This window comes from Excalfactoria chinensis, chromosome 4, assembly GCF_039878825.1.
Source record: "Excalfactoria chinensis isolate bCotChi1 chromosome 4, bCotChi1.hap2, whole genome shotgun sequence".
Lineage (NCBI taxonomy): Eukaryota > Metazoa > Chordata > Aves > Galliformes > Phasianidae > Excalfactoria > Excalfactoria chinensis.
In genome coordinates, this window is record NC_092828.1 from 72,024,229 (window position 1) to 72,051,616 (window position 27,388).

General features: G+C 38.9%; 1 protein-coding gene across 1 annotated transcript; it reads right to left on the reverse strand.

The window, feature by feature from the left end:
* Positions 1–27,388, reverse strand: SMARCA1 (SNF2 related chromatin remodeling ATPase 1). The gene is made up of 24 exons (XM_072334388.1): positions 27,232–27,388; positions 25,025–25,111; positions 22,777–22,943; positions 21,741–21,841; positions 21,534–21,634; positions 20,610–20,789; positions 19,551–19,706; positions 19,172–19,303; positions 18,352–18,420; positions 17,492–17,601; positions 16,565–16,791; positions 15,961–16,082; positions 15,425–15,577; positions 14,166–14,298; positions 13,143–13,291; positions 12,374–12,493; positions 11,730–11,840; positions 11,421–11,534; positions 9,516–9,638; positions 7,902–8,034; positions 6,794–6,912; positions 6,358–6,570; positions 2,089–2,199; positions 1–1,430 (listed from the first exon to the last, which is right to left on the reverse strand). Exons 1-24 carry the CDS (start codon positions 27,322–27,324, stop codon positions 1,359–1,361), a joined length of 3,096 nt encoding a protein of 1,031 aa, XP_072190489.1. The 5' UTR covers positions 27,325–27,388; the 3' UTR covers positions 1–1,358.

The window sequence follows — 27,388 nt, forward strand, 5'->3', positions numbered from 1 at the left end:
TCTGCCCCAGAACTCAGGAAGTTTTTATTAAAGTTGAAGTCTTACAAAATTCAGAAGAAAGTCGCCAACAAAAGCATGAAATACAAGGCAACATGATCATCTCAAACCACTCACGAAGGAAGCAAACTGCACTAGAAGAAATTTACACATCGTCTTCAAGGAAGGTACCATGTAAAGCACACTGCATTAATCTGGACTTGACATTATAAGGGCACGCGTTGCTGTGGCAAGGTCCATACTAAACACCAGATCAGAGACAGAAGATTAAAGTAAAACATTAGATGTCACAGTCACTGTTCTACTTATCTGGAAAAGGCAGAGACCCCGAGGTGAGCAGAAACTATGAACCTGCTTAATAAAGGCCATTCTCACAAAGTCAAGGAAAGGTACATCCAACACCTTCATCCCCTCATTAAAATGAAAATACTAAAAAGGAGCACTCCAGAGCATATCCCCATGACTGACGTGTTGAATCAAAGGTAAAAGGAGAAAGAGTTAAGAGCTAATTACAGCAACAGATCTTCTAGCGCAAGGCAATGTATCTGAGCAGCCTACCAACCAAAGGATGAATTATTTTGTTTGCTACTTAAAGAAGCTATTAGTTGCGCACTTCCATTCATTAGGCATAGAAAAGGTTTAATGCGGAGGTCATTCCAAGCAACACTTCACCCTGTGTTTAAGCACACATGCAGCCTTATAGAAACCAGTGATTAGGAAAAAAACAAAAGTGACCTGCAGAATTTCCTTCTGAGTACGTCTGTGAAAAACACCCATTTAATTCTGACACCAAACAAGGACGTCAGCCTCATTAGACTTTTTGTTTTGTCATGCTCCTGATCCTATCTATATACCTCAAAAAAGATCTTACTGATGATGAAGGCACAATTATACAAACCTTAACATTCACTTTCAATGTGGCTACGCAGAAAAAAGGGGAGGGAAAACCAAGATGAAGTACGTTTCTCTTCAAATAATTTTGTTTATTTTCCCACAGCCATATAAATTTGAAATATGAAACAACAATAATACAGCTATAGAATCTAGTTTTTCTTTCAAAGCAGCAGCATATAAAACATATAAAAGCTAAAACCTCAGCACAAGCTTAAAAAAAACAAGGACTGAGTGAATTTTGCTGAAGACATGAAATTCACAAAATACAGTGCACAAAAATACTGGAATGCATAAAATATAAAGCTACACGTCCTAGGTAAAGAAAGACATTGTAAAATATACAAAATTGCAAAATTAAGCCAAGGGATTTGTGGGTGAGTACCATGAATGCAGAGAAGTTGGCAATTAATACTTGTAGATGAAGAGAGGAAAGAGACAGCTTTACATTTTGAATTCATTTTCCAAGTTCACGATTTAACTTTCTTAGCATCTTTCTTTCCAGAGTTTTCAGCAGCCAAGTCCGCCTTTCTCTTCTGTGACTAAAAAGGAGAAGAAAAGTATTTTAAAATTAATAAATTCACAGCAATGCTGACATCATATCGCTACAACAGTGAAATGCAGCATGTTAACTAATAAAGAGATTAGTAACGTTGATTTATTAACAGTTCCAATTCAAATCTTACAGGCAAAAACAGCAGGGTGAACAAAATAATTGTAGCCACAGACAGAATTCTGCCACCCCTTCTGCTTTCCTTAAGTCCTGCACAGAAGGGTCTCAGTGGTATGGATTCCATCCACCACAAATTAGACAAGATCAGGACCTCGATTTATGTATTACCTACTTTAAAGACACAATCCTTTAAAACACACTGAACACTTCTAATTTCTCCCTCCAGGAATGACTACGCAGGGAATAATGACAGTCCTTAGACTGAATTGGAGCCAATATATCACATATACAAATAGGCAGGAAAAAAGAAAAAAAAGCTTTGTTGTCTTACCAGTTCCTCACCTACTTACATTAAAGCCTCTTCTCAAATAAAAAGACAACTCTAGAGGAGTTGTTAACACGCAGGTATTTGTTTAATCTCTCAACTAACGGTTTATACTTCAAACCACCAGATGCTATTATCTTCATTCTCTAACAAGATATAATGGATTTCAGTCCCACTAGAAGTAAGGTGCTGCTCAACATACCGCTGTGACTTTTGCTCCTCTTTTCTTCTTTTCAGCTCTTTCTTTTTCCTCAATTTCCATATTTTCTTTTTCTATTAGAGATATGAGAGTATTGCAGCGTCTCTGAAACTCCTGAGGAACCAGAAAACAACAAAGTTCTAACGTCAAACTCAAAATTACAAACATAGCTGAAATTCTTGAATTCCAAAATACTCCATTCTTCCATTTTTACAGAGTTCTTTATCTTCTGAACCAACACCTCTAAGGGCCGATCCAGTCTTTTATCATGTTTAGATGAAGCAAACAATACACTGCTTGCCAGCATGCTTTGCCAGATTTTAGACAGAGAGGTCTTAAGGTGCATCTTTAAAACAGAGAAAAGAGATCCAAACCATCTTCAGCATAACTTTGCTGCGACACACAGAATCTCTTTGCAAAGAAGACACTGCAGAGCTCCAAACTGGCAAAGACCTGTGCAGCTTTAAGCCTGGAACTCAGTGCTGAATTTTGATCAAAAAAGCACCCAGAAAGTAGGAGGCCTTCAGTACTTGTAAGCAGCAAGTCTTCCATGGCATCTGAAAGCAAACTAGATTAAATCACATGATTTTTCTTTCCTTTTTTAAAGGATAAATGACATTTTCTTAGTATAACTGTCACAATGCTTGCACTGCTGTTAATAAAAGTTGGCTTGGTAAAGAAAAATCCATTTGGTTCTTGTATCCCATCTGAAAATGTAAAAAAAATCTCTTATGAGATAGAGAATAAGTACTAACCACTAATATTATGTTTTATGCATGTTGGGAAGAAAAATTCCATTGGCTTTTCTTTCCTGCTCAAAGAATAAATATATATCGATATATTCTATCATACTCACATAGAAGAAACCCCACAGCAAAAGAACAACCTAAACTCTTCACAACTCAGCCACTACAAACCTTCAAATTCCATACAAACACTGGCACTCAAATTAAAAGTCAGCGAGTATGAGAAAGCTTGAGTGTGAATGAGCCCAACACGTGTTGTGTCTCAAACACACAACACTCTTCAGACCTTTAGAGATGACTAAAAGCAGAGAAGAGCAGAAAGATGATCATCCATTGGGCAGAAGCACTTCACGTTATTGGAATTTGTGTATGTTGCACTCAGAGACTTCGGAACTGTAGGTAAAGACTAATGACAACCTGTTCCACACAAAAACAATCACTTCACCCTTTCTGAATGTAAGAGAAATTGGCTTGTGTTAAATTCAAGACAAACCATTATCAGAAAGGTGCTAAGAAATAACCGTGCGCCATTTGCCTCAAGAGACAAATACTCTGATTTCTCAGGGAAAAAATGTTTACATCCATATATTTACTGTAAGAGGAGTCCAGATTCACACTATGGAGTTCCCAGATGGTCTGCTGCTCCAGAACACACTGTGGACTCAAAAACAGCTTTCTCAGGAGGATCACAGAAGCATCTGACATTAACACACAGCACGCACACAGGTTTCTGTTACACCTACTATCATAGCATGATGAATTCTGCTTTGAACTACACTAACTACTGTATGGAGTGATCCACCTCATTTTAGTGCTATGAAAGCGCACTCAGTCTGAAATGCCTTGCACCCTCAGAGATGCAATTTCATTCAGTATGGCCTGAAACTTTTCTCTTTAGGATTGAAAGAGACAAGGTGTGCTCTGCTCCTCGCTTTCATGCTATAATATCCAATATTGCAGTAAATAAGATGGGTGCGCTGAACCATCTCCTTCCGTGTGACTGAAGGCAGAGATGTTGGTTGCCATGAGTGTGAAAGTAGAAGTTCAAAGCTCTGTCAACAGGTCTGAATATTCCTGCATGTACATCGGGTCATTTTTCTTACACCGGGCAGAGTTTGCAGAAAAGTCAAAGGACGTGCACAAATTATGCCCAGGAAACAAAGAGGTGATTCATTACTGCCACAATATTTTGCGTTCTTCCTGCACGGACAGAAACAAATCAAACACGTATGGCTCCAAGCTGTGTTATGAAACTTAGCACTTTAAAGAGCACCTAAACTCTCTCTCTGCAAACTTACATTATAGATTAGAATTAAAAAAACAAAAACCTGTTAGTGGAATAAGTCAATGAAACCATTTATTTTTGTTTTCCAATAAGAAATTTACAGAAGAAGAAAAAGATGGAAGATAAATCAGCTACTTATGTGGAATTCAAGAGACATCTAGTGGATAGTAGAATGCAAAGTCTTCCTGGAAAGCCCAATAACAAATTATTTTCAGTATTAAGCTCCCTTCTGAACTTGTTTCACATGAGTTTGATTGTAATGAAAGGTAACCTTGAGGTTACATGTGAATTTCAGTGCTCTAAGGAGGGGTTTTATCCACTTCCACCAAACTTACTATACGTGCCCCTTTGCAATGATTTCTATTTATACTTAGTAAGTTATTCTTGGAATCAAATTATTCTCCAGTGCTTTTCTTCACAGAGAGCATCAAGCCTACGGAGAAGTGAATGCCTCCACAAACATCACTGTATCTGCATGCATAACATATACCAATTATTGGCAGCTTAATCACAACTATCCTAACAATTTAAAACCATTAAGAAAAATAAATGGATACATCGAGTGAAAGATTATTTTATCTCTATTTTCATCCCACTCCTTCAGCTAATAGTAGAAAAGCAAGTCAGTATTACTGCATTTAGTTTTAAGAGAATATAATCCAGAATTCACTGTATGCCCTTCCCTCAGTTTTAGCAATAGATACCACGAAACGTTTCTATACTTTAGAAAATGACTCCTTTCTCCTTTAAAAAGGAAAATTTGACGGAATGTACGATTAGGAAGGTTTAAACAGAAGCTTCAGCACAACCTCTGACTTAAATATGCCAAGCAAAGTTAAATGTTGAGCCATATCTTTAAATTTCTAGTACCAATTTCTATGACTTACTTGAATGGATTTCTCCATAGACAACTTAAAATTAACTGAAGTTAATACCGGAGGTTTCTTTATGGTTACAATTTTACTATCAGTAATTCTTCAAGCTGACATTTCAGCAAGAAAAGCTTGCTATCCTTTTTAATTAAGGGTAACCACTGGAGTATCCAGAAACACTTGAATTGTTGAAATGTCAGGCAAAAATTGTGAAGCTCTAACAGTGGCAAAGTACACATTCCTACCTGTTCAAATACACACTTGAAATATTTTAACTTGTTCTATTATTCTTAGTGCTGTACCCACAATTCTGAAAAAAACACATCCTGAACTCAGGAAATTGCATTAAGTAACACACAGTGGTTCTGCCCTACTGAACTATTAGAAGTTGCAGACTTGCATAGAAAATAACATGGGAGCTACAAGACCACAATGTAACACTGAATTAGAAACTGGTTTACAAGGCAAGAGGGAATATCTATGACAGCTGCACCCAGGAGGGTACTTCCCCTTGGTGTGTCAGCAATGCCCATCATGCCCAGCTCTCACACCTTAGAAGCAAGTAAGACCACATTATGTCAAGTATTATAAGAAAAACTGGAAGGACATATTTCCCATATTTATATCTTCAAATACAAATTACACATGCATGTGCTCTTTACATGGTACAGACTTGCACACTGTACTCATAAATAGGCTCTGAATCACACTGACCTGAGCCATAACTGCAGGGCCGACCTGACAGCTTCATTACAAGCATCCTACACTCATTGTCTACATACCTTATTATCTGCAGCCACCAAGACTGCTTCTGTTAGCACTGTCACCTCTCAACATTTTAAGAAGTATGTTTCTGCTCTACAGAAAAAGGAAAAAAATACAGCCAAAAATTCAGAGTATTAGTTTATTTATTATATACCAAACCTGGATTTACCTTCCAAGAACGAACAAAAAATCTTCAGAAAATGTTAGCAAAGTTGGTAAAGCTCAAATTTCCTCCAAGTATATAATTCAGACGCTTTCAGACTTTAATATTGACCAATCATTCTGAAATGTGGTCCCATTTTAAGAGATAACATTAAAACTTCCAGACTGCAATAGCAATACCACTGCTATTTGTAAGGCTAGCCTACCTCTGCATTAGTCCTTTTGGGTAGCACGTAAACTGGCGGATTTTTTAAGCTGTGTGTTGTGTTATGCTACAGGAATAGGCAGAAAAACTGAAGTGAGAATGAAAGCCAACATTACTTTTTCAGCACACGTTTCCTAAATTCCAGTATTCCAGCATGAATCCAGGTTATGTGACGGTACTTAAGAAAGGAAAGGTACACCTCAAAATAATAACTAAGCCCACGTAACCAATACCTACCATTGCTGTTCTGGATTTGATAAACCAGTCAAATCTGAACTGAGGAGCGTTGCGCACACACTGCCTTAGTTCCTCATACACGTTTTCTTTGTCAAAGCCCATCTTGTGCAACATGCAGATCAAAAATCTGTCTTCCTCCTCTGTGTAATTTTTTCCTTTGTTTGTTCCATACTGAATACGCAGCTGATGAAAAGGTGCTTTGTACCTTGCGATCTGAACGCAAAACAAAAACAGCCACTATTAAGCATGCAGCGTGTCACTGTGGATTTATTACATATTAGTGCTCATCACAGACACGTGGTTTCTACATAAAAAGCGAGAACTCCCACCCCCAGCTGCTCCCCTTCCAAAAGGATTCAGAAGATTCTAATCCACCTCTAACCACAGGCACAGTAAGAAGCAATCACCCTAACTTAAAAAATCTTGTAATAATTACTTTGGCATCAAGGGCTTTCTTGATACTGATCCTCCGTTGAATTCTTGCCTCTCCTCGTTCAATTTGAGCCATAATTCTCTCAATGTCCTGCAGCTCATTGCAACGTTCCCAGAAAACAGCTAAAAAAAAAAAAAAAAGATCAAAACAATTTGTAAAATAAAGTCTTTTTCTTTTATTCTTACACCTTTATTCCTTTAAAGCACTCCTGCAGAATATGTGATGCTGTTTGTACATCTGTGAAGTTTGAATTGGTAATACCCTCCCTTTTATTGTGTTAGCCAAAGACAGCTTGCACTAACCTTCATTCACCATCTTTACAGGCAACTACAGAGGTTGCTCCAGAAGTAATGCATCCTATTTGTTTCCTTGGAAACTACAATGGATACGAAGAGCACAATGACATCATTCGATGTCATTCTCAGCTACAAAACACTGCTTTTCAACAGTCATCATCATTAGTTCTGCACTTGCAAGAGCAATGAACAAGATCCAGCATGCCACACCTGTGACCATCTGCACCAGCAGAGATGAACACTGTTCACTGCTGCCACTACTGAAACTTACCTCCCCACCTCTCACTGTTTAGTTTCCATTCAGCAGGTGCCAGTGAATGTCAGTGGGTGCCATTTCTTCCATATGGAGTAATTCAGTTCCACCCTTTTGCTTCATACACCCTTCTATGTCAGACCATCCTGTCAGACTGCCCCTCTGCTGCAGTTTGTCACACAGCAACAAAATGTAACAGGACATTGGTGGGAAGGTTCAATTTCTACTGCCATCTCACCAACATCCACCTCTGATCTTGCTGGCAAAGATCATAAAATAGGAGTAGTAGACATGCCTTAATGTCAGCTCTCACTTGCTGCCTAGGATCACCAGGGATTACTTAGCACTTCGGTTATACAAAGAAGTTGTAATTTGTGGCTTTCTCCCATCACATCTTTTGATCAACTCAGAGTAAACTCAGCACTTTATAGGGAGCTCCTGATAAACTGTTCTTTCTTAAGCAACAGGCAGATCACTGCAAAGTTTACTTTTATGAAGGATTTCAAGCAAAAATAATGTAAGAATTATCAATATCAGAACTATGAAATATATTTCAACATACCTGAATACTCAATGACCTCTTCAGGTGACTTTCCCTCCACCTCACGGGCAATATTATCAATATCATCACGGCCATATTTCTCATTAGCTTTAATAAACTGATTAAAATCTCTCTTATTCCAGTTTGTAAAACCCTGTAAGCAGCAAGAGATCAAGAAGCCATTATTGAGGAGAAAGGTAACAAGTTTTGTCCTATGCATGTATATATCATTTGTTTCAACTGGCAATGCCTCTACAGTATCCCACAGTCACAGTGCGTAACAGTTTTGCAGGATTTCCATACCTTCTATTACCCAGGGCTTATTACTGAATCATTAGAAGTCTAGAGAGTTTGAGGTTTGGTTTTGGGGGGTTTTTTGTTTGTTTTTTTTTTTGCATGACTCCATGTGCATTGGTAAGAGCTCTTTAGTTTTCTTCCTCTTAAAATCTCTACGGCACTTCTCACTGCCCGGTCACTGTAATTTCATCTAAATCACCCTTCATCAAAAAAGCAACAAAAGGTTTTAGGAGTGCAGGAAACTCCATTGCAAGTGTCATTGCAAGTTCTTCAAACAACGCAAGCATCTAAAGCAATTGCTGCTATTCACAACATCCACAAGTTTTGAACCAAACAAACTGCTGGATGAAAATTTAACTATGTCAAGAAAAAAATCTTGAGTCTGAAAAAATGCAGTCAAACAGCAATTCCATAGCACTGTCAAACACAAAACGTGTTGTGTACTGAAGCGAATTCAGAGCTAAACAACAGTTAAGTGAAATGCAATGTACAAAAACATCATTCAAGAAAGACATTATGCTTTCAAGACAGGAAGAAAACATCAAGAATATAAAAATACAAGTCACATGCCTTAACAGCAACTTGTAAGAGTATCTCTGTGATGAAAGAAAACACACTACAAGGAGCTCTGCCAGTTTTACAGATGACTCTACTATTAGACAGTTTCTCTACAAGCTTAAGAAACACAATAGAAAGATTTTTAATCAATCATCAACAGCAGTACTGACATACATACCAACAACAGCTTAAATATTTCCTCTACTATAAACAGGTGAGATTAACAGTCAAGTTGTGACCTTGCAAACTTCAAGGTACGCTATGCTGAACTGCTTCAGAGAAAACTTGTTACCTTTAGATACACCTTTCTCCTTACACATTAGATTTTAATAAGCCTAGTTCAGCAACGCAACAGCCCCAAATGTCAAGAAACTAGTGACATGCTGCTTTACACAGCTGCGTATAAAATGTGTACGTTGATGGCAACCTGTCCTCTCCTACTTAAACCTCTCTTGACAAAAATCAAAAGACAGCTGCAGGTAGAAGTAAGCCTCTGCCTGGTTTCTGCAGGGACTGCTGGGCAGGACACTGACTGCACAATCTTTGCCTCAGAAATACTGCAGACATTCAAAGAACAAGAGTTGACTACGATAACTAACAAACTTACACACGCATACACTCAGAATCATTGTATCTCTCCATAACATCAGTGTAGCATTCCTTTGCATATGTCGCATCATTATTACTTTGTATTTATGTTCCATACCACTTTATATATATATATATATACATATACACACACACATACACAATGTAATACTTGACCCCCTCTTATTTTACCTGCGTTAGTAGTTTCTCTTTCTCTTCAGTTTCTTCAGGATTCAGAGGCATAGACTCATCTATCTTCTTTTGTTCTTCTTTTTGCACCTGAGCTGCATTGGGGAGGTCAGGATTCCTGGGAACCTAAGAGCCAAGTAACATTTCATTATAGCAACAATACATTTATTTTTATTTTAAAGACACATTTCAATGAATTCTGATTTACCATCTAGATGTGTATGTTAAATTGCACAGGACTGAGGTGGCAACCTGCACCCACTAAACACTTGTTATTACAGAGCAAAACCAAAAAAGAGCATCCCACACCTTGGCTACACTGAAGAAACAAACCCATAATAAGGATATTTTTACACACCAGATTACTAAAATACTCTTGTGGCTATTTAACTACTGCAAAATTGAATATCATCCTGTAAGACAAGATAATGTATTTATCATTTATCTCTGTCTCTACCTTCTCGTCTGAAGTAAGAAACTGAAAGTTTAGCTTCACCTGTAAGTAATAAAAGGACTCTTTTCTTTAAGAAGCTTCAGTTTATCAAGGCGTTTTCTTCAATCTGCTCTCTCCTCTCTAAAACGTACCTTATGAACTTTACTATGTACATACTTTAGCTGGTAGGTAAACTGCTACTGCAAACAAATTAAAGCTTTGCATCAACAAAACTGTATTATGCTTCCTGTGTCTTGACATCTAACAGCCTTAGTCCATTTTCCTGTATTCATGTTTCATTTCCAAAAGTCTCACACTTCTCTTTCACCTGGCACTCCTTCAGTTCTCAGAAGTGAGCAGTGACCAGAACATCCTTCCTTTTTCTAGGCCTTAAGTTTCAGTCTTCCCAACTCCAATTTCAACTCTCTCAAACTCAGTGAAACATTCACTGAAGAATTTCTTTCCCTCAGCTAATTCTACTTCTTTTAATTCTTACCTATCCCGCCATCCACAGAAAAAACTTTCTGCTTCCTAGTAGGCTTTAAGACATCTTCTGCCTTTCCTTAAATAAAAAATACACATTACTAATATTTATTCTACTCTTTTGCAATGGCAGTTTCCTATCTTGCCTTGTATGACAGTTTATGTTCTCCACATTTCACAAGTGTTTTCTTCTTGCCACAATCTGTCATGAGATGTGGCTGTTTTGCAGCAAGGTACACATCTGAAAGTAGGGGGATCTATTCCAGTTAATCAACCAACAGTGGCACAAGCAACATCAGAACACAATCAATGTTCACTGCTTGCCCCGTATTGTCAGCAGGGAGAGGAGAAAATTCAGTTAACAGAGAAGGGAAAAAAAGGCAAGTCTCTTGTCAAGTCTGAATGTATTACTGTTATAAAAGACATCTTTAAACATTTTATATCCCAACAAAACGGGAGGAAAATGGATGTCACTTTGCTTACGATCACATCAACACAAAGTTGACTTCAATATTACCTAAGTTACTGTCTGCATAAGATACACAACAACTATGAAAACCCACACCCCATACTAAGGAAGGTGACCTTATATTTGTCAAAAGCTATTTTCTCACCTTAGATCACATATCATACTTATTTTTTCTAGTGAGAAAAAGTATATTAAGCATCAGATCTGCCTTCACTTTTTCCACTCAGTCTTATTGCAAGGAGCCCACCACAAAACACGAAGATGCCCACATACGACATTTTCAATAGAGGAAGGAATTACAGACAACTTTTTCTACTCCATAGTGGAACAGAAACAGGAGAGACTTCAAGCCATTTTCATTCAAAATGAGAAGCACTTTGAAGAAAGAGAAACAGTAAAACCAGAACAATAATTTAACACAGTCTAATTTACTTTAGAAGAGAATTTGCAAAGAGGAATAAAAATGCTATTCACAAATTTAAAGTGGGGGTGGGAAGGCAGAGGGGGGAAGACAAAGCATTACCTTATACCCTATCGTCTTACGATAATAAAGAATTTCTTTTTCCAGAAGTTCAAATAACCGTGGTGGAAAAAACTGGAAATCCTGAATATTTGGCTGTTTTGGAGGTCGCGGAGCCTTTAAACACAGATAGATAGGTATATTAACATGATATAAGCTTGATTTTGAGTATTTAAACTGCCATAATTGAACCAAGCGGGCAATGTACTACTTAACACATAAATTTTACTACTAGTATAAGATGAGAGCAGGGGGTGCAAAAAGAAAGCAAAAGGAGCACAAAAATAATTCCCATACTCGGCAGTGTCCTACCTTTGGGACTTTGGGTTCACTGACACGTAGAGCTTCTCTGAAATACGCATCAACTGCGTAATTAGCTTTGCGTTCTCGTTTGGGAGGCTCTATCCATTCCATCATGCTCAACTATAAACAGAATCGAATGACAATATATTGAAGAACAGTTAGGGAAGGCTACAGTGTTGGCGTGGCATGGGCAGATACCTCTATATTATTCTACTGACTTTGGTCACTGGAGGGAAGTTATGATTTTATCTACTCTAATGCCATTGACGGTCTAGGGCTCTAAATTCTGTCATCTGTTATGATACAACTGAATTGCTTCTCTAAATGTCCCCATTAACAAGCTCCATGAGAACTTCAATGTTGGCCAAAAAAACAAAAAAACAAAAAAAAAACCTATTAGATAGCACTGAATTAATCTTACTGAAGGACTTCAATTAAACATTATTAAGTTTACAAAATCATACTTCAAGACTAGTCTGTATTAAGCTGACTTCTCGTAATGGAGTTAGCAAGAAAAATCTCAATGCTTGTGCAGAGCTAAGTGAATTCTTCAGTGATCTCCTCCTTCTTTAGCACAGCCTTTTCTAGATGTCCAAGCATACAGGCTACGCTAAACTGAACCCTCTAAGACCTGCTGTTCTAAGGAAAATTACCTTTTGTTTTTCTCTATAATCTTCACCCTCAAAGTTGTATAAGCTCATCTCTGTGTCCATAGTGAAATTCCTTAAAGAGCTCTCCCCCATTTTCTGCAGTCGTTCATTCATTTCAGCTGTCTAAAATACAAGAGAATATTTTTAGGCTTACTCAAGTTGTTCCGTATTCAGAGGCAAAAAGCATTCATCATTATTAAAATCATTATTCACGGTTGGTTTTCTTTTTGTGCTTTACACTTTCAGTTACGTTTTTATTATCCAGGAGAGATGCCCACAGCGTTTTCCAGTTTTGAACTGACTCTAAGCCTTCCCATTAAACTAAAACTAGAAGTGCTGTGATGTGGCCCTACAATTATATGATTTAACTTCAGATTTAAAGGAAATTTATGTCCAACACTTTGGAGCTGAAGTGGTAGTTCACTTTTTTTTTTCCCTCAAAGCTCCCCATTCCTCAGTGAAGTTCCACAAAGATTTTGTGTTGATTAGAACTGTTGGCATAAAATTTACATGTTTCTTAAAGCCCCATGAATTAAACAATGCTTAAGATGCAGTGCTCAGTCTGAAAGGATGGAAGTAATTATAACTCACTAGTCCTACTCCTTCCAAGCTTTCAGAAGCTTTGAAATATTTATGAATAGTGAAGTAATAGGTGTGCATATAGAACAGATTTACATAGTAATTACACCATTCTTGTCTTCTGTAAAATATACTTTGCATATCTATTTTTAATGTTTGACATGCTTCAAAATCTATATAAAACTGCTCCAACCTTCTTTTCTCCTCTTTCTAAAATAGTGGTTATGTCTTCTTCTGTCAGCTCACTGTCTTTGGAAGCAAAGACATGCGTAGCTCCATGCCGGATCATTTGCAGCATTTCATCTTTTGCCAGTTTGTTAGACTGCTGGTCTATGAGCCTCCCTAGAATTAGAAGATATATTAGGAAAGGTATAGAAAAGGTAAAGGTTCCAATAAAAACATGAATACAGAGGATTTCTGCAGTTCTCTGGCAGAAAAGAACAAACAAAACAAACCAAAGGCTGCATTTAAACTGAGCTGAAAGTAAGCAGAAAGTGGGAACTTTTAGGAAAATAAAGAATGCAACAACGGGTGGTGAACCAAGCCAAAGCAAACCATTTCACTTTCAGATAACCCATTTTGTATTTTAGCTGTTACTGTTGCCAAGTTAGCTGAACTTAATATTAAAATCCTATTTCAAAATTAAGGGTGACAAATTATCCTGGAATAACCACTGAGTAGCATTCAGTCTTTTTAAACACTCACTTGACTGATTTTGATCCATATGCGAATGGTTTAATTTTTCACAGACCTCTATTCCCTGTCCCAAAATTCCACCAACCCAGTCTCCGCAGACCATCACCATTTTGACCACTGCTCCTTTCAGAAAGGAACAATTCAGTGGCTCACAAACTTCACAGACTCAGGTACAAACTTTGGTTTTTGACAAACTGTTCTTCCCCGAGGTTTAAACAAAGCCACACAAAGCAGCTTCAATCTTTACTAAGCACAGATGTGGTAAGAAGTACATCTATTCTTCAGTACCTCGTTCATTTAGAATCTCTTTCAATCTGTACCCACATCACTCAAGAAAACAGTTCTTAGAAAAATTTCAGCTGAATAATTGAATAATGTCTGCATTATACTTGAATTTAGCATACTGTTATTATACACAAGGCCTGCTTTGTCTCTGACTGTACTTTTGTACAGCCATTTAACAAATACTTGAAGGTACTGTACAACTCCGTTGCAGAAAAAAATATATAGCAGTTGATACCTTGTTGTATAACTATAGAGTCCAGCCTCAGTTTTATTTCAGCTCTTTCTACAATCCTCTCTTCAACAGTATTATCAGTGATTAGTCGGAACACCCGTACTGGTTTCTTTTGACCAATACGATGCGCACGATCCTAACAAACATAAATTAATGAGTGTTCAGCAACAAAACTCACAAGCAATAGACAGTTAGCTTGCTACATAGGCAGAAACATCACGCTGAAGCTAGCATGTATTTCTTGGCTCCTTGCTTATTCAGCAGAATACAAAAGTTACCTAGCTATATAGCTGGCTATTAAACCTTTTAAATTTGAGGTCTTTCTATTGTAATAAATACATCTGCTTCATTGCAAATGCACATAATTAAGCGTCTGTCTAAACTGCAGCTGTGGGATATATGTACACAAGCCCACTCTACAGTGAGTTCACAACAGAAGCACTGTAACATGGCATCTTTGCCTCGACAGCATTAATTCCATGTGCAAAGCCTATGTAGCTACAACTTCAATACCATAGCTGTCCCAAGATGGCTACATAAAACCATCAGCACAGAGCTCCCAGTGTACAGTATATGAAGCTACGACTAACATACTGTATTTACATGTGTCAGAACCTGGTGGTTATTCTCTGTACAAAGCATGAACAAAAATATTTTGTCTTCAATTAAAAAAAGAGGTACTTCCAAGTGCTGGCACCAGCATTCTCTGACTGTCCTTCTAAACAACATTTGTTACGTATGATATCCCTGAAATTCCTAAAGCTCACAAGTCACACTCGGCAGTTCCCAGGGATTTCATCTATGATTGGTGAACAGTGTGCATCTCTGAAGAAGGTGCGAGATACACACTGTAAGTACTCAGTATTAAAAAGCAGAACTGCCTCAAGCAAGCAAGAAGGGTCATGACATTCTTAATCCACAAATTACATAACTTGACTTTAGAAATTAATTAGTATCAGAAAGAGAAAACAAATATATTTAAAATCAAATATTAGGGTTTCTTTTCTCTACTTCACAAATAAATGATGTTACACTCCTGCAGAAAAAAAAAAAAAAGAAAAAGAAAAAAGACAATTTGAAGAAGCATAAGGTTTCCAGAAGGGTTCAATACAGCGCTGCATGTTTTTAACCTTTTCCTATTACTCTGGAAACAGCCAAAGTACTTTATCCAATTCCTTAGTTTAAAAAGCAAGTTCTAGAAATACTTCAACTTGAACAACGATAACTTCAACAAACCACCACGTCTCTGACAATTAACTCACCATGGCTTGCAGATCTACTTGAGGGTTCCAATCTGAATCATAGAGAATAACCACATCGGCAGTTGCCAAATTAATTCCCAGACCTCCAGCTCTGGTACTCAGCATGAAAATGAATTTACTGCTGTTGGGAGCATTAAATGTATCTATTGCTTCCTAAAAGACAAGAGTATCGTTAGTATATTACAGTTGTTTCCAAAACACTGGTGAGTTTTCAAAGAATGTCTTCAGAGTCTTAAAAACTGCTGTATGACAACACCAGAAACAACCATGCGGATATTCTCACCTGTGCAAACATACTCAGAGTCAACAAGACACCTAGCAGTTCAATTAGTTGAGGAACATGTGAAACCTACTTTACTATGGACTTTGTCTTGGCTGCCTTTACAAACTGGAACATCTTTTTCTTTATTTTAATGAATGATTCCTCTTAAGGACTGACAAATATTGTTCCTTAATGTATTACATACCTGAACCCAACAACAATTTAATAATGAATTAAGGCGTAGACCAGTTCTTGTTTTACACATCATTCTTACCTCTCTTTCTTCATGCGGCGTCTGCCCATCAAGCCGGCAGTACTCGTACCCACGCCACATGCAATAGTCCTCCAAAATATCCAATAAACGGGTCATCTGACTGAAAAGTAGCACTCTGGAACCTGACAGGACACAGAAAATTCAGTTGGCTGTATACTTTTAAGTTAATTTTTACAGAACTATTGCACCAATTTAAGTAAGTCTCTTTATAAAGTTACTTTTCTGATATTGATTTACCTTCTCCTCAAGACAGTTTATTTGATAACACACAGCTGAAGAAGCAGAGCACTTAAAAACATGGTGAGATACACAAAGATACAATCCCACTCAATCAGAAAAGTTCTCAGTCTCTTCTCTAGCAGTAGAGACCTTTCCTATTCCTTCTACTTAATCAAGTCACTAGTCTTCCTCACCATCCCTGCAAGGCTTCCTTCCACACCTTCATGCATTAAGGTCCACTGAAAACTAATTTTGCCAAACAAAACCTCACTGAAAATAACAAATGCGTTTACTGAAGACAACGGTGAGTCACTGCATGCTTTAAAAACATAACTTTTACACATGGTGACCGTTCAGATTGTTACTGCTCACAAGCTCAACTCACCTTGCTCTCTGAGTTTTGCCAGCAGTTTATCCAGAACTAACATTTTACCACTGTTAGTGATGAGGTGTGTGTCAGTGGTATAAGGAGGGCCAGGCTCAGCACCATCAAACAGGTAAGGATGGTTACAGCATTTCCGCAACTGCATCAGAATGTTCAGCAGACGCATCTTATCCATTTTCCCAGCTGAATTTAGGATATCAATATCTTTCATCAAGATCCTTGTATACCTGAAGTTTTACAGGCAATTTTGAATAACGTTCAGTTTTCATTTCATATTTAAAGCATGAATGAAATCTGCAAATCCCAATTACTAATTTCCAGAAACAAGAGTTGCTTCTGTTTACTTAAATAATGAGCCATTTTATTATCAAACTTGGAGAAAACACCTGACTGATACTGATAAAACTTATAATCACTTATAAATCAATACCTAATACAAAAGGCAACTTGCCTGCAAGTGACAGTGGTCTGTCACTCACTGGATTTTCTTAAGCTTTTCTTACATACTTAATGACTATGAAGTTGATTGAAGATCTCACTGATTCTCCTGAAGCTGCTACAATGACCTGACATTTTGGCTTTCACTTTTCCTGAGGTACATGGCTCCTGTAGCCACGTGTAATTTCAACGCTGAGACTTTCACTGGCACATACCTAGTTGCATTTGAAAAAATAAATAAAATGTAGCAGGCATACACTTTCTCAAATAAACTTAAGGAAGGAAAGTTCTACTTTATTCTTCCCATCCCTTTTTATTACAGCTCCTGAGTTCTTCACAACTTGTGCACCTTTACAGTGCCCCAAAAGTAGCTATAAATAGGATTCTCCATTTGACTGCCTTCATGTTCAACTACCAAGAAAAAATCTTCACAAAGAGTTGCAGTGCTCTTTATCAGAGAAGAATCTTACATTAACGTAAGTGACTCACCATTCCCTCTGCATTTTGCTGAGTCCAAGATAAATTTTTACTTCTTTCTTTGGAGGCAAACTCTTTTCAACTTCAGCCTTTATGCGACGCAATAAAAATGGCTTCAAAACCTACAAAAATTCAATGAGTATTTTCAAAGGCACATTTACTTAAAACTGATCACCTGAAATATGAAGTTAACAAATTCATTTCTGTGACATTTACTCCAAACTAATTAATCTCTATTGCTGTCATGGTGACTCCTTCTGAACAATTCTGCTACAATCTGCAAAAATGAAGTGTCCACTGCTATGCTCCCAAGTTCACACTAGAAATGTGAAGTGTTACACAGATTGCCATACTCATCCCAGCTGCTGTCTTGAGCAAGAACCAAACCCATGAGCTTATAGAAGTCTATTTTCCTTTATAGGCTGTTTTTCCCTCTAGATATATAAACAAACTACATCAAGATTTCAAAGATAAGCACTGTATATTAGACTTGTTTTGTTGGAAATGATCAAATAAATCAGAAGAAAGTCTTATCTCACGCACAGAAAACCAAAGATGAAGATGCCTTTCCAGGCTTGCATGAAGCAAGCCTGTATTAGTTTAGTGCTCAGGACAATAAATTGTTTCCAAGAGGTCCCAAAATTAGTTTTGTGCTTTATGCACAGATCTGGTCTGCTTAAAACAGTAACACTACAAAAAGTGGTGACTAAACAGTAAATTCTAGCATTTCATTCATAAGATTCAGCTGGTGTTTCTGTAACTCAGTCTCTTCACATTCATCTACATTTTGACTAAGACAAAAGAAGAAATATTCTTTTACTTATTTTACATTGTGTATGCTAATTATGACACTTGATAAAAGCTTTACTTACAGCATGAAGTCTTTCTACAAGTTTCTGATCACCAAGGCAATTTTTGGTATCAAACCATGAGTCAAAATCCTGTGGGAAGAAACATCACAACTAGCATGAATTGTTTTTATCATCTGTGGTGAGAACAGACACATATTGATTCTATTTCACCCCAGCTGAGTGACAAACTATTTCTATAAGTGAAAGAAAAGCAGGACCACAATTCTTAGCCAGCTACACAGAAGGTTACAACATTTAAGTCAGCTGAGTAACTGTGCTGACAAAAACTTTACTACTATGTTCCATTTCTGATGTTACTCCATGCTCACCACTGGAGTACGCAAGTTCCTTCCCTTAGTGCTTGTCTAATGGTGAAGCAAGAGTTAAAAAAGACAAAATCCCGAAGAAATAAATGTGATAGAAAACATGACATCAAAAACAATGCAAATAATGCACCGACGTGAGAACATAAACAGTGAAAGATGACTCCAATTCTCAATGAAAAAAGCTTATGCACATTTGGGTGCGCTACAGCCTCCATTCCATACTGCTTTCCCAAATCCTACTCCTCTTTGCAAAACTCTATTTTTCTATAGTATTGAATTGTTAATGCCAGTCTGAGGCCTTATCTGCACTAATGTAACACACTGTCTTAATTTCTATTCAGCAAATCTATTCAGCAAAAAGAAAAAAGAAAAATAAGTCCATAGTTAGGCAAGTCACAAAGCTCCTACTGAATCCAAGTTTTTCACATCTGATGTCTCTTACTAGGCTGAACATTCTCTTCTACAGAAAGCAGCTTGAGAATCAAAACAAGATTTTGCTTCCAAACTCTACTTACATCTGCAGAATTAAAGACATCAGGTAGAAGAAAGTTAAGCAACGCCCACAGTTCGTGGAGGTTATTCTGTAAAGGAGTCCCTGTAAGCAGCAACCTGTTTGTTGTCTTGAACTCCCGGACAATCTCTGACAGCTGGGAATACAACAAACAGTTATCATCAAAATGCACACTCAACATAATCTGTTTTCATTGGTTTCTGAAACATGAAATCCCTATGTACTGAATTCAAAGACACTGAAATACTAGAAATTAATATTTACAGCTCAACAGCTTATAGCAAAAAAACCAAAACCCCCACATACTTAACATTAAAACATTGCTAAAACCAGAGGGAACCTTGTACAAAAATATCTTAAAAGGATCAAATACTTGAGCTTACCTTAGACTTCTCATTCTTTATTCTGTGTGCTTCATCAATTACCAGGTACCTCCAGTTAAATTTTTTGAAGACTGATTTCTCTTTAATGACCATTTCATATGATGTAACACAAACATCCCATTCACCAGGCATCATAACATCGCGGATAAAAGCAGCCTACAGTACAGCAAGGGAATTAATAAGCTTTTATAAAGAAGCAATATCTTTGCAATTCATGAAAACCTTTCTCTGCCAACAGTATTGAAGCACTAAGCACACAAAACAAGTCCGAAAAATACTTCCTGTAGCTGCAAGTTACTATAACTAAAGCTCTCAATCCTTCCCATTTTATGGGGGAAATTATTTCATACAGAATTAGATACCTACTCCTCAGCATATTTTCCTTCTGTAGTTGAAGTACAGTACAAACTACTAAGGGAGCAAAAGACAAACACCACACTAAGCTACCCAGTCCAAAACATCTCCATTCACAGGAAAGTGGTTTTGAAACAGCCCACTTATCCCCACCCCCAAGCCCTCTTCCTAAAGGTGCTATTAGCAATAGGGATTCATGCAGTCCATCTGGAGAACCAAAGAAGTCATTCCCCACTTCAAGCAACAAGCCACCCTCCACCGAACTCAAAGCCTACACTATGAGGAATGAAAGCTCTGCAATAGAAACCTAATTAAAGGGCTGAGCATAGACACTGGATGCTAGGGCAGAGTGGTAGCATCACCTAAATAAGGTGAAGACAGAAGCAACAAGGTCAGAACAATAAAGGAAAATAGATAAAACTGTCACAATGCAAATACAGAGATCAAAGATAGTGCGAAAATCAAGGAGGAACACAACAGAAAGGTCAGTCACAGACAGCTGTACTTCAACACCTATTTATTATTTCATTTACTGATTTGCATTTTATCCTTGAAGTTACAACACTTTGCATTTTCAATGCTAACACAGTTAAAGACTATGAAAAATACTGTAATTAAGGAAGTGGCTTAGGAAGATTTCCATGCCCCCAGATAGTGGTTTCTGATGGAAAAACCACAGACATGGTTTAAATGTAGAACACTTACTCTGGCATCTTTATCTCCGATAAGGCAAACGGCACGTAATGAAGGAACCCAGCGTTTAAATTCATTCATCCAGTTATGCAGAGTTGATTTTGGAACCAGGACCATATGTGGCCCAGGAATGTTTCGATAATGCTTCAGATAGCCCAGTAACGCTATTGTTTGCAGAGTCTTACCAAGACCCTACATTGACAAAGGGGGGGAAAAAAAACAATCTGAAACAAGGCACTGTACAGAAATAGCTTCAGACAGTTTTCCTAATGCAGCTCTTCACAGTAAGGCACACAGCAGCAATTTGCCATACAGCATCCTTCATTATATTACAGTTCCAGATGTGAAAGAAAATCTAACTGCTGTAAAATGGCACGTACTACTTGTTGCATATACAGTAAATAAGTACTTCAGTGTTTGAATTTTGCTCAAAACAACATCCACTGAACAAACATGAAAATCCATGTTATCTTATACATATCTTGGTTCATTGCTCAAAATTACTCTATTTTGACCAAAGAATTCTTTAAAAACTTTGAAGATATATTAACTTCACCTCCAAATGCGAAGAAACTAATTTTTATAAATGCATGAAAATCTCAGACTTAGAGGCTACACACATTCATCCTGTTGTTACTTATGAACATATTAATCACATAGAAAGCAAATAAATGTGAACCCATTTCTGTCTACTTGAAGTACATACGGACTCTCAGTTACCATTTACATAACTGGAATAGTATCTCCTTGAATAATATCTCTTCCATGTATTTTTTACTAAGAGAATAACGTAATGCACAAAGCACACAATGTACATTCATTGATGGGAAACTGAAGGATATAAAATATAAGGAAATATACAAATCTGTGAATTAATTTGAAGTGGCAGAAAAGGCTGGTGAACTCCCACAAAAGTTTCCAAAGATGACTGCTTACCATTTCATCCGCCAGAATGCCATTAACGCCATTTTCATACAATGAGATCATCCAGTTCAGACCTCGGACTTGATAATCTCTTAGCGTTCCTCCTTTCACATCTGCAAACGCAACATTTCTCTAAGCAGAAGAACACTAAGTATAAAATTTTAACTGCGTTCTGCTCATGAGCTTTTCGTCACTTCAAAGCAGCAGCAGAATACTCACATGAAGGAGATTCCTCAAATCGAATACACACGTTGGATGTTTTTCGACTTTCTGATAACAGTTCTTCATCTTCTTCTTGCTCCGTGCGCCTGTGACGATAACTAAAGAACACAAGATGTGTACACTAAAAAAATCAAAGCACTGACTATGAAACCGAAAAAGAATCTATCACAGAAGCAATCATTTACCACAATGAGCATGTATGTTCCAACAACCTGACCTTTAGCCAGAATCCCTGTGTATCATCTATCCCTCCTGGTTCATTCCAGCTGTAAATCAAAAGACTGATATATGCACCTCTCTCCTCCAGAGTCATATAGCTACAGTCTAAAAGGTATCAAACATTCCTTAAGGTACATTTTAACAAGCAACACAGCAATACAACACCCACATCAGTGGTGAACTTAGAAATCATTACTTGTTAAGTATACCATTAAGAAAATTCATTTATTTGATTCCAAAAACACTTTTAACAATAGACAAAAAACAAAAGTGCCATCTTGTAAACTCTTCAAAAACTTCATGTTCACTTATACGTAACCCCTCAGCAACACTACATGCAGTGTATGCCTGGATTAGGGTCTAGTGTAGAAAGACCTGTGAAGTGAGGCAGTTCATGCTGAGGATCTAACCCCAGCACTACCCGGCACTGTCTGAACTTGGTCTACCTCTGCTCTGGTCCCACTGACACGTCCACAAGTGGTTGGAGCACACCTGGCACACTTCTGGAGAGCAACTTGTAGTTCAGTGTCATGCAAAAGAAATTCAGTTCTTGCCATCTGTCACTCCACAGCACAGACCAGAGCACAGTAAATAGCAATAACCAAGGACTTTACTTTAGAGATGCTCTCCTGATCCAAGGTCATAATAATGCAGAGGATCCAACACGCAACCATAAATCCACTTTTAAAGAAACTATGATATACCACTGACTACAAAAGCTCTGGACTTAAAGCACAATGTCTATTACTGCATAGATACATTAAAGTGAACAATTTTCTTGAAAGCTTAAGTCAGAAATAACAATTAAACATACTCCCCAGCTGAGATCAAACTCTGCTTTTCATCCTTCTTTATCCGTGGACGTCCCAGCTTGACTTTTAATGGGGATGTTGGTGATTTTTGTGCTGCAGGCTGGATAAAATGAGCGAAGAGTTCTGTCTGCTTCAGGAGGAATTCAAATCTTTTTGCACGATCCGCTTTCTAGTTTCCAGAGAGAAATAAAATCAATAACTGTTCTTCATAGGAAAAAAAAACACACATTTTTTCTCTTAAGAAACAAAACTCAGATACTCTTTAAGGCAACTTCTGAGCATAAACTCCGAAGACTCTCTGCCTACTCTCAACAAAGAGGGCAGCAGACACCATGAAATAGCTCTTGAGCTCCTACTGCTTACAACTTTACATCGTTAAGAGTAACTAGTTGCAATTTGCTGTAGTTCAAAAGGCACTTCACAAACACCACAGTAATCTGGAATACAATCAAGAGCTGATAACCTCATCCCCACAGCTCATCTCCCTTCAAAACCCCCAAATTAGTAAAAACAAGTCAAAAAGTTGACTTGTATATATTCCTTACGTTGGCACAGTACCCCAGTAACAGCGAGGGTGCGTTCTGAAGGATGTTTTGAAGACTACAGTTCTGAATCTTAGCCTTTCACTTGTCAGTGTCAAGACTTTCTGGACATCATCTAAGAAGACAGCATGGTAGCTCTGATTTTAGAAGTATAATAGAAGAAACAGGGATGTACAAGCTCAATACAGCTTGCACTGAACTTAGTGGCATTTGCTCTCAGACTTCCAATTTCAATCATGAAGCATATAAACTTCACCACATGAGCACAGCAAAACATTGTGACCTCTACATACGACTTGGGTTTTTTTTCTTTAAAGAAAAATGGGACAAAATGCAAAGCCTATCAAGTAGAACACAAGTGCTATCTCTTCTTCTGTGCCATTTCTAATCATCACATAATGCTGTATCACTTAAACCAGTTCTCATGTGATTAACTTTGTAGGTTACGTTAAGATACATAAAGTTAAACCATAGTTCTGTACCATATATTACCTAAAAGAAATGTGAACAACAGAATGCTTTTCTGTAGGTAACTTACACATAAAAGCATATACCACAGCACCAAACACTCAAAGAAAAAGGCAGTGAATGAATCCGGGATGCAAGGCAATGTCTTGCCACATGAGGGCAATGCATTCACAATACACTGATTTTTAGAAGTGAACAACCTGTCACACAAAACTTCCAGTTTATATCGAAACAACATCATTCAGCTCATCAACAAACAGATTTACTTGTGTCTTCTATGTCTAACAATTAAGTATTCATTCAGGCAGGTATCAACTTTTCTACATCTAACAGTGATAACTGGCTCTTGTGGCTTCACAAATACTACTGCAATTATTAGGCATCCATTTAATGTTAAAAGTTAAATCTTTAAAGAAAAAAGCAGCTTCAACCAAGAACTTAACTGCATGTCATTGAAGAACAAGGTTTGCAAAGTCCACCTATTTCTGCTCTTTTCATACAAAAGTCATCCAATTATCTCTCTTCTTTAGTGCTACAAGCTCCCTTAATATTTGTCCTAGACAGATCTTCTTTTGCGTTGTTTCTGAGTATATATTATGAGGCGTATCAATATTTAAAACCTTTGTATTTTTGTATAAGAAACTAGCAGCTTCAATACTGCCTTCATTTAAGTGATCTCCACTCATTTGGTGGCTGGAAAGGGAAACAACACTCTTGTTTCTAGGAAAGGGAGAAAGGAAGAGCTAGGGAAATAAGTGAGCATGGGAAGATTGTGGAACAGATCCTCCTGGAAGACACATTAAGGCACTCATGAGATGGGGAGGGGACCCAAGATGGCCAGCACAGCTGCACCATGGGCAGAGTGTGCCTGACCAATATGCTGGCCTTGTACCATAGAGGGATGGACAAAGGGAAGGCAACATCAGCCTAGGAGGACTTCTGCAAGGCCTCTGACAGGGTTCCACACCACATCCTTATCTCTAAATTGGGGAAATATAGATTTGGAGGCTGGACTATTTGGTGGATCACAATTGGTTGGATGGTCGCAGTCTGAGGGCTGTGCTCAACAGCTTTATGCCCAGTTGGAGGCCACTGCGGTGCCCCCCAGAGGTCCCACTTGTTTTCCCTTTCCTACATATCCTACCTGCAGGAACTTCTTATTACTTGCAACTTTATCCATCCAGTTCAAGCAAACAACTGCTAAAAAAGCTGCAGCACGTTTTGTTGTAAAAATACTTACCATCTTCTCCTCATATTCTGGGTCAATCTCTTTTTCAGGCCTGGCTGCCTTTGGAGGAAGTTTGAGTTGAAATGGAGGATCATTTTTCTGGAATTCAAATTGTAAACATCAGCATCTTCATTTAACAAAGCAAAGATAACTAATTTTAAGAAGCAATTATTTCAACAGGAAATGATTGTATTACTTCACCCAGAACAGAATTCATGATGTTACTAAAAAGTGGGAGAGACGGCCAGGTAAAATGTAAAAATAAACATGAGGATGAGACTCAGCTTCAATTTACAAGGAGGATCCAAGTTGGAAGGGCTGAAGCAAAGCACCAGGAGTGGGCCAAGTTCAGTTCATCACAGAGATCTTACTTGAAATGCATAAACTCACTCAGTATCTTGAAATGATACTTGAAAAAATAAATATGAAAACTAGAACTCAATTTCTTTGCTCTTATTTTCAGCACTTCCAGGTAAATAACTGGAGATCAAAAACCTCAAAGTGCAACTGGAAACTGAGCTATTCAGAGCCAGGTAGCAAAACCTGACCAAAACAGTACTAAACATCTAACAGCTTGCGAAGCAGAACTATGCTTACTTACATTGCAGAACTGTTTCTGATCAACATATCCGCCATCTTACTCTTTAACTTTAGGCAGAGGGATGCAAATGGGACGAAAGATTCCTGATGCCAAAGAACGCTTTTAAAGTCTTGGCCTGAAGATACAACTCTGCAGTGATGAGCAGCACTAAGTATATAATTAAGTTGTTTGACTATTTAATGATTTTGTAAACGCCTGCATTCAGTTGTGCAAGACTCTGCAATCAAGTTGCAGGAAGCATTCAAAACATTCTTCATTAAGTCACTCTTTATATACGCGTTTATTTCCTGAGTGAAGCACCAGCAGAGGTGTGAAGTTCGTGCAGCTCCAGCAGTATAACAGCACAGCCTACCCTTCAAGTTTCAAGGCAGAACATATTGACGTCCCCGCTGCCCCTCGTTTCTCACTGCAGCGTTTCTGCTGATGACACCAAAACAGTCAGGAAACCCAAACAAACTAAAGCAGACTACCAAAACTTGATGACAGCAGTGGAAGACACACTCAGCACGAGATCCTCCTGATCATTCAAGAGAAAAGCACGCTGTACTTTCACTGGCGTGATGCAGTTCTGTGCTGGTGGAGCTGACTGGCAGCAGGAACAAGCATCACGGACCAGAAATAACAGACCAAAGGATCCAAAATGCTGCCCTTGACATCTCTGCCAGTCAGACCAACAAAGCCCTGAGTACAACAGCCCTAAGCCAGGTGGATCACCACACACTCACATGATCTTGCAACCAAGTACTTTGAGCACACGTTATGAATCACAACGAGCAAACACTTGGGCATCCACCATGCGTATGCAAAGCGGAAATCGACTTCAAATAACCGTTAGGGCTATGACTGATGGTGAAGCAAAGCAGTATGAGAGGAAAGGGGCACTGCAGGTTCCACTGTATTCTGTTAACCCGCAGCTTTTTAACTGCAGAACAGTGAAGCGGACCTGTGGCCCAGCTGAGGGGAACTCAGCCTGAGCAGGAGCTCCTGCACCCATCCTGCCAGCTCTGAGAGGCACAGAGCAGCACAGCACGGGCTGGCAGCAATCTGAACCATCCTCTGCTTTCTGCAGGTATTATTGCCAACGTAGTAGCCCTTTTGATTCCAACCGGTCTTACAGAATAGAGGGTACTCCTCTGCAAAAAATAACCCTTAAACTTCGCCTCCGATCGACCAGCTAACGCTGAGAACTGCCGTATTTCACGGCCTTCCTGCACGAGAGCAATGAAACAACGGGTCAGGCATGCTTTTCAGCCGGACTTCCACGCACCGAAACCCTGCCCTCACCAACATCAGTATGTCTGAGGATGGGGGGCACACGGTCAGCGCTCTGAAAGCGCTCCCGCCGGACCCCGCAGCCCGAGCCCCGCGCAGCTCCCAAGGACGCGGAGGCCGCCCCGCCCGCGGCCTTCCCTCACGGAGCTGGGCGGGACTCTCCGAGCCCGCGCTGCGGGTAGAGGCAGCGGGCGATGCGCCAGAGCCGGGGCAGAGCGCCCCGAGCTCGGCTCCGGGCCCGGGCCCGCAGCCGCCAAACAGGCCGGACCGGGCCGTGCCGCACCGCGGCCTCCACAAGGGGCCGGCAGCTCCGCCGCCCCCCAATTCCCGCCTCCCACAGCGGTACCTCCTCGGCGCCGGGCTCCTGCGCGGAGGCCGCGGAGGTGGAGGGCACTTCGCCGTCCGAGCGGACCGAGGCGGCCGCGGCACCCTGCTCCATTTTGTGCGCGGCGGGGGCGGGGGGAAGCGGCCCCTCCGCCCCCAAACACGGCGCGGCCCCGCCC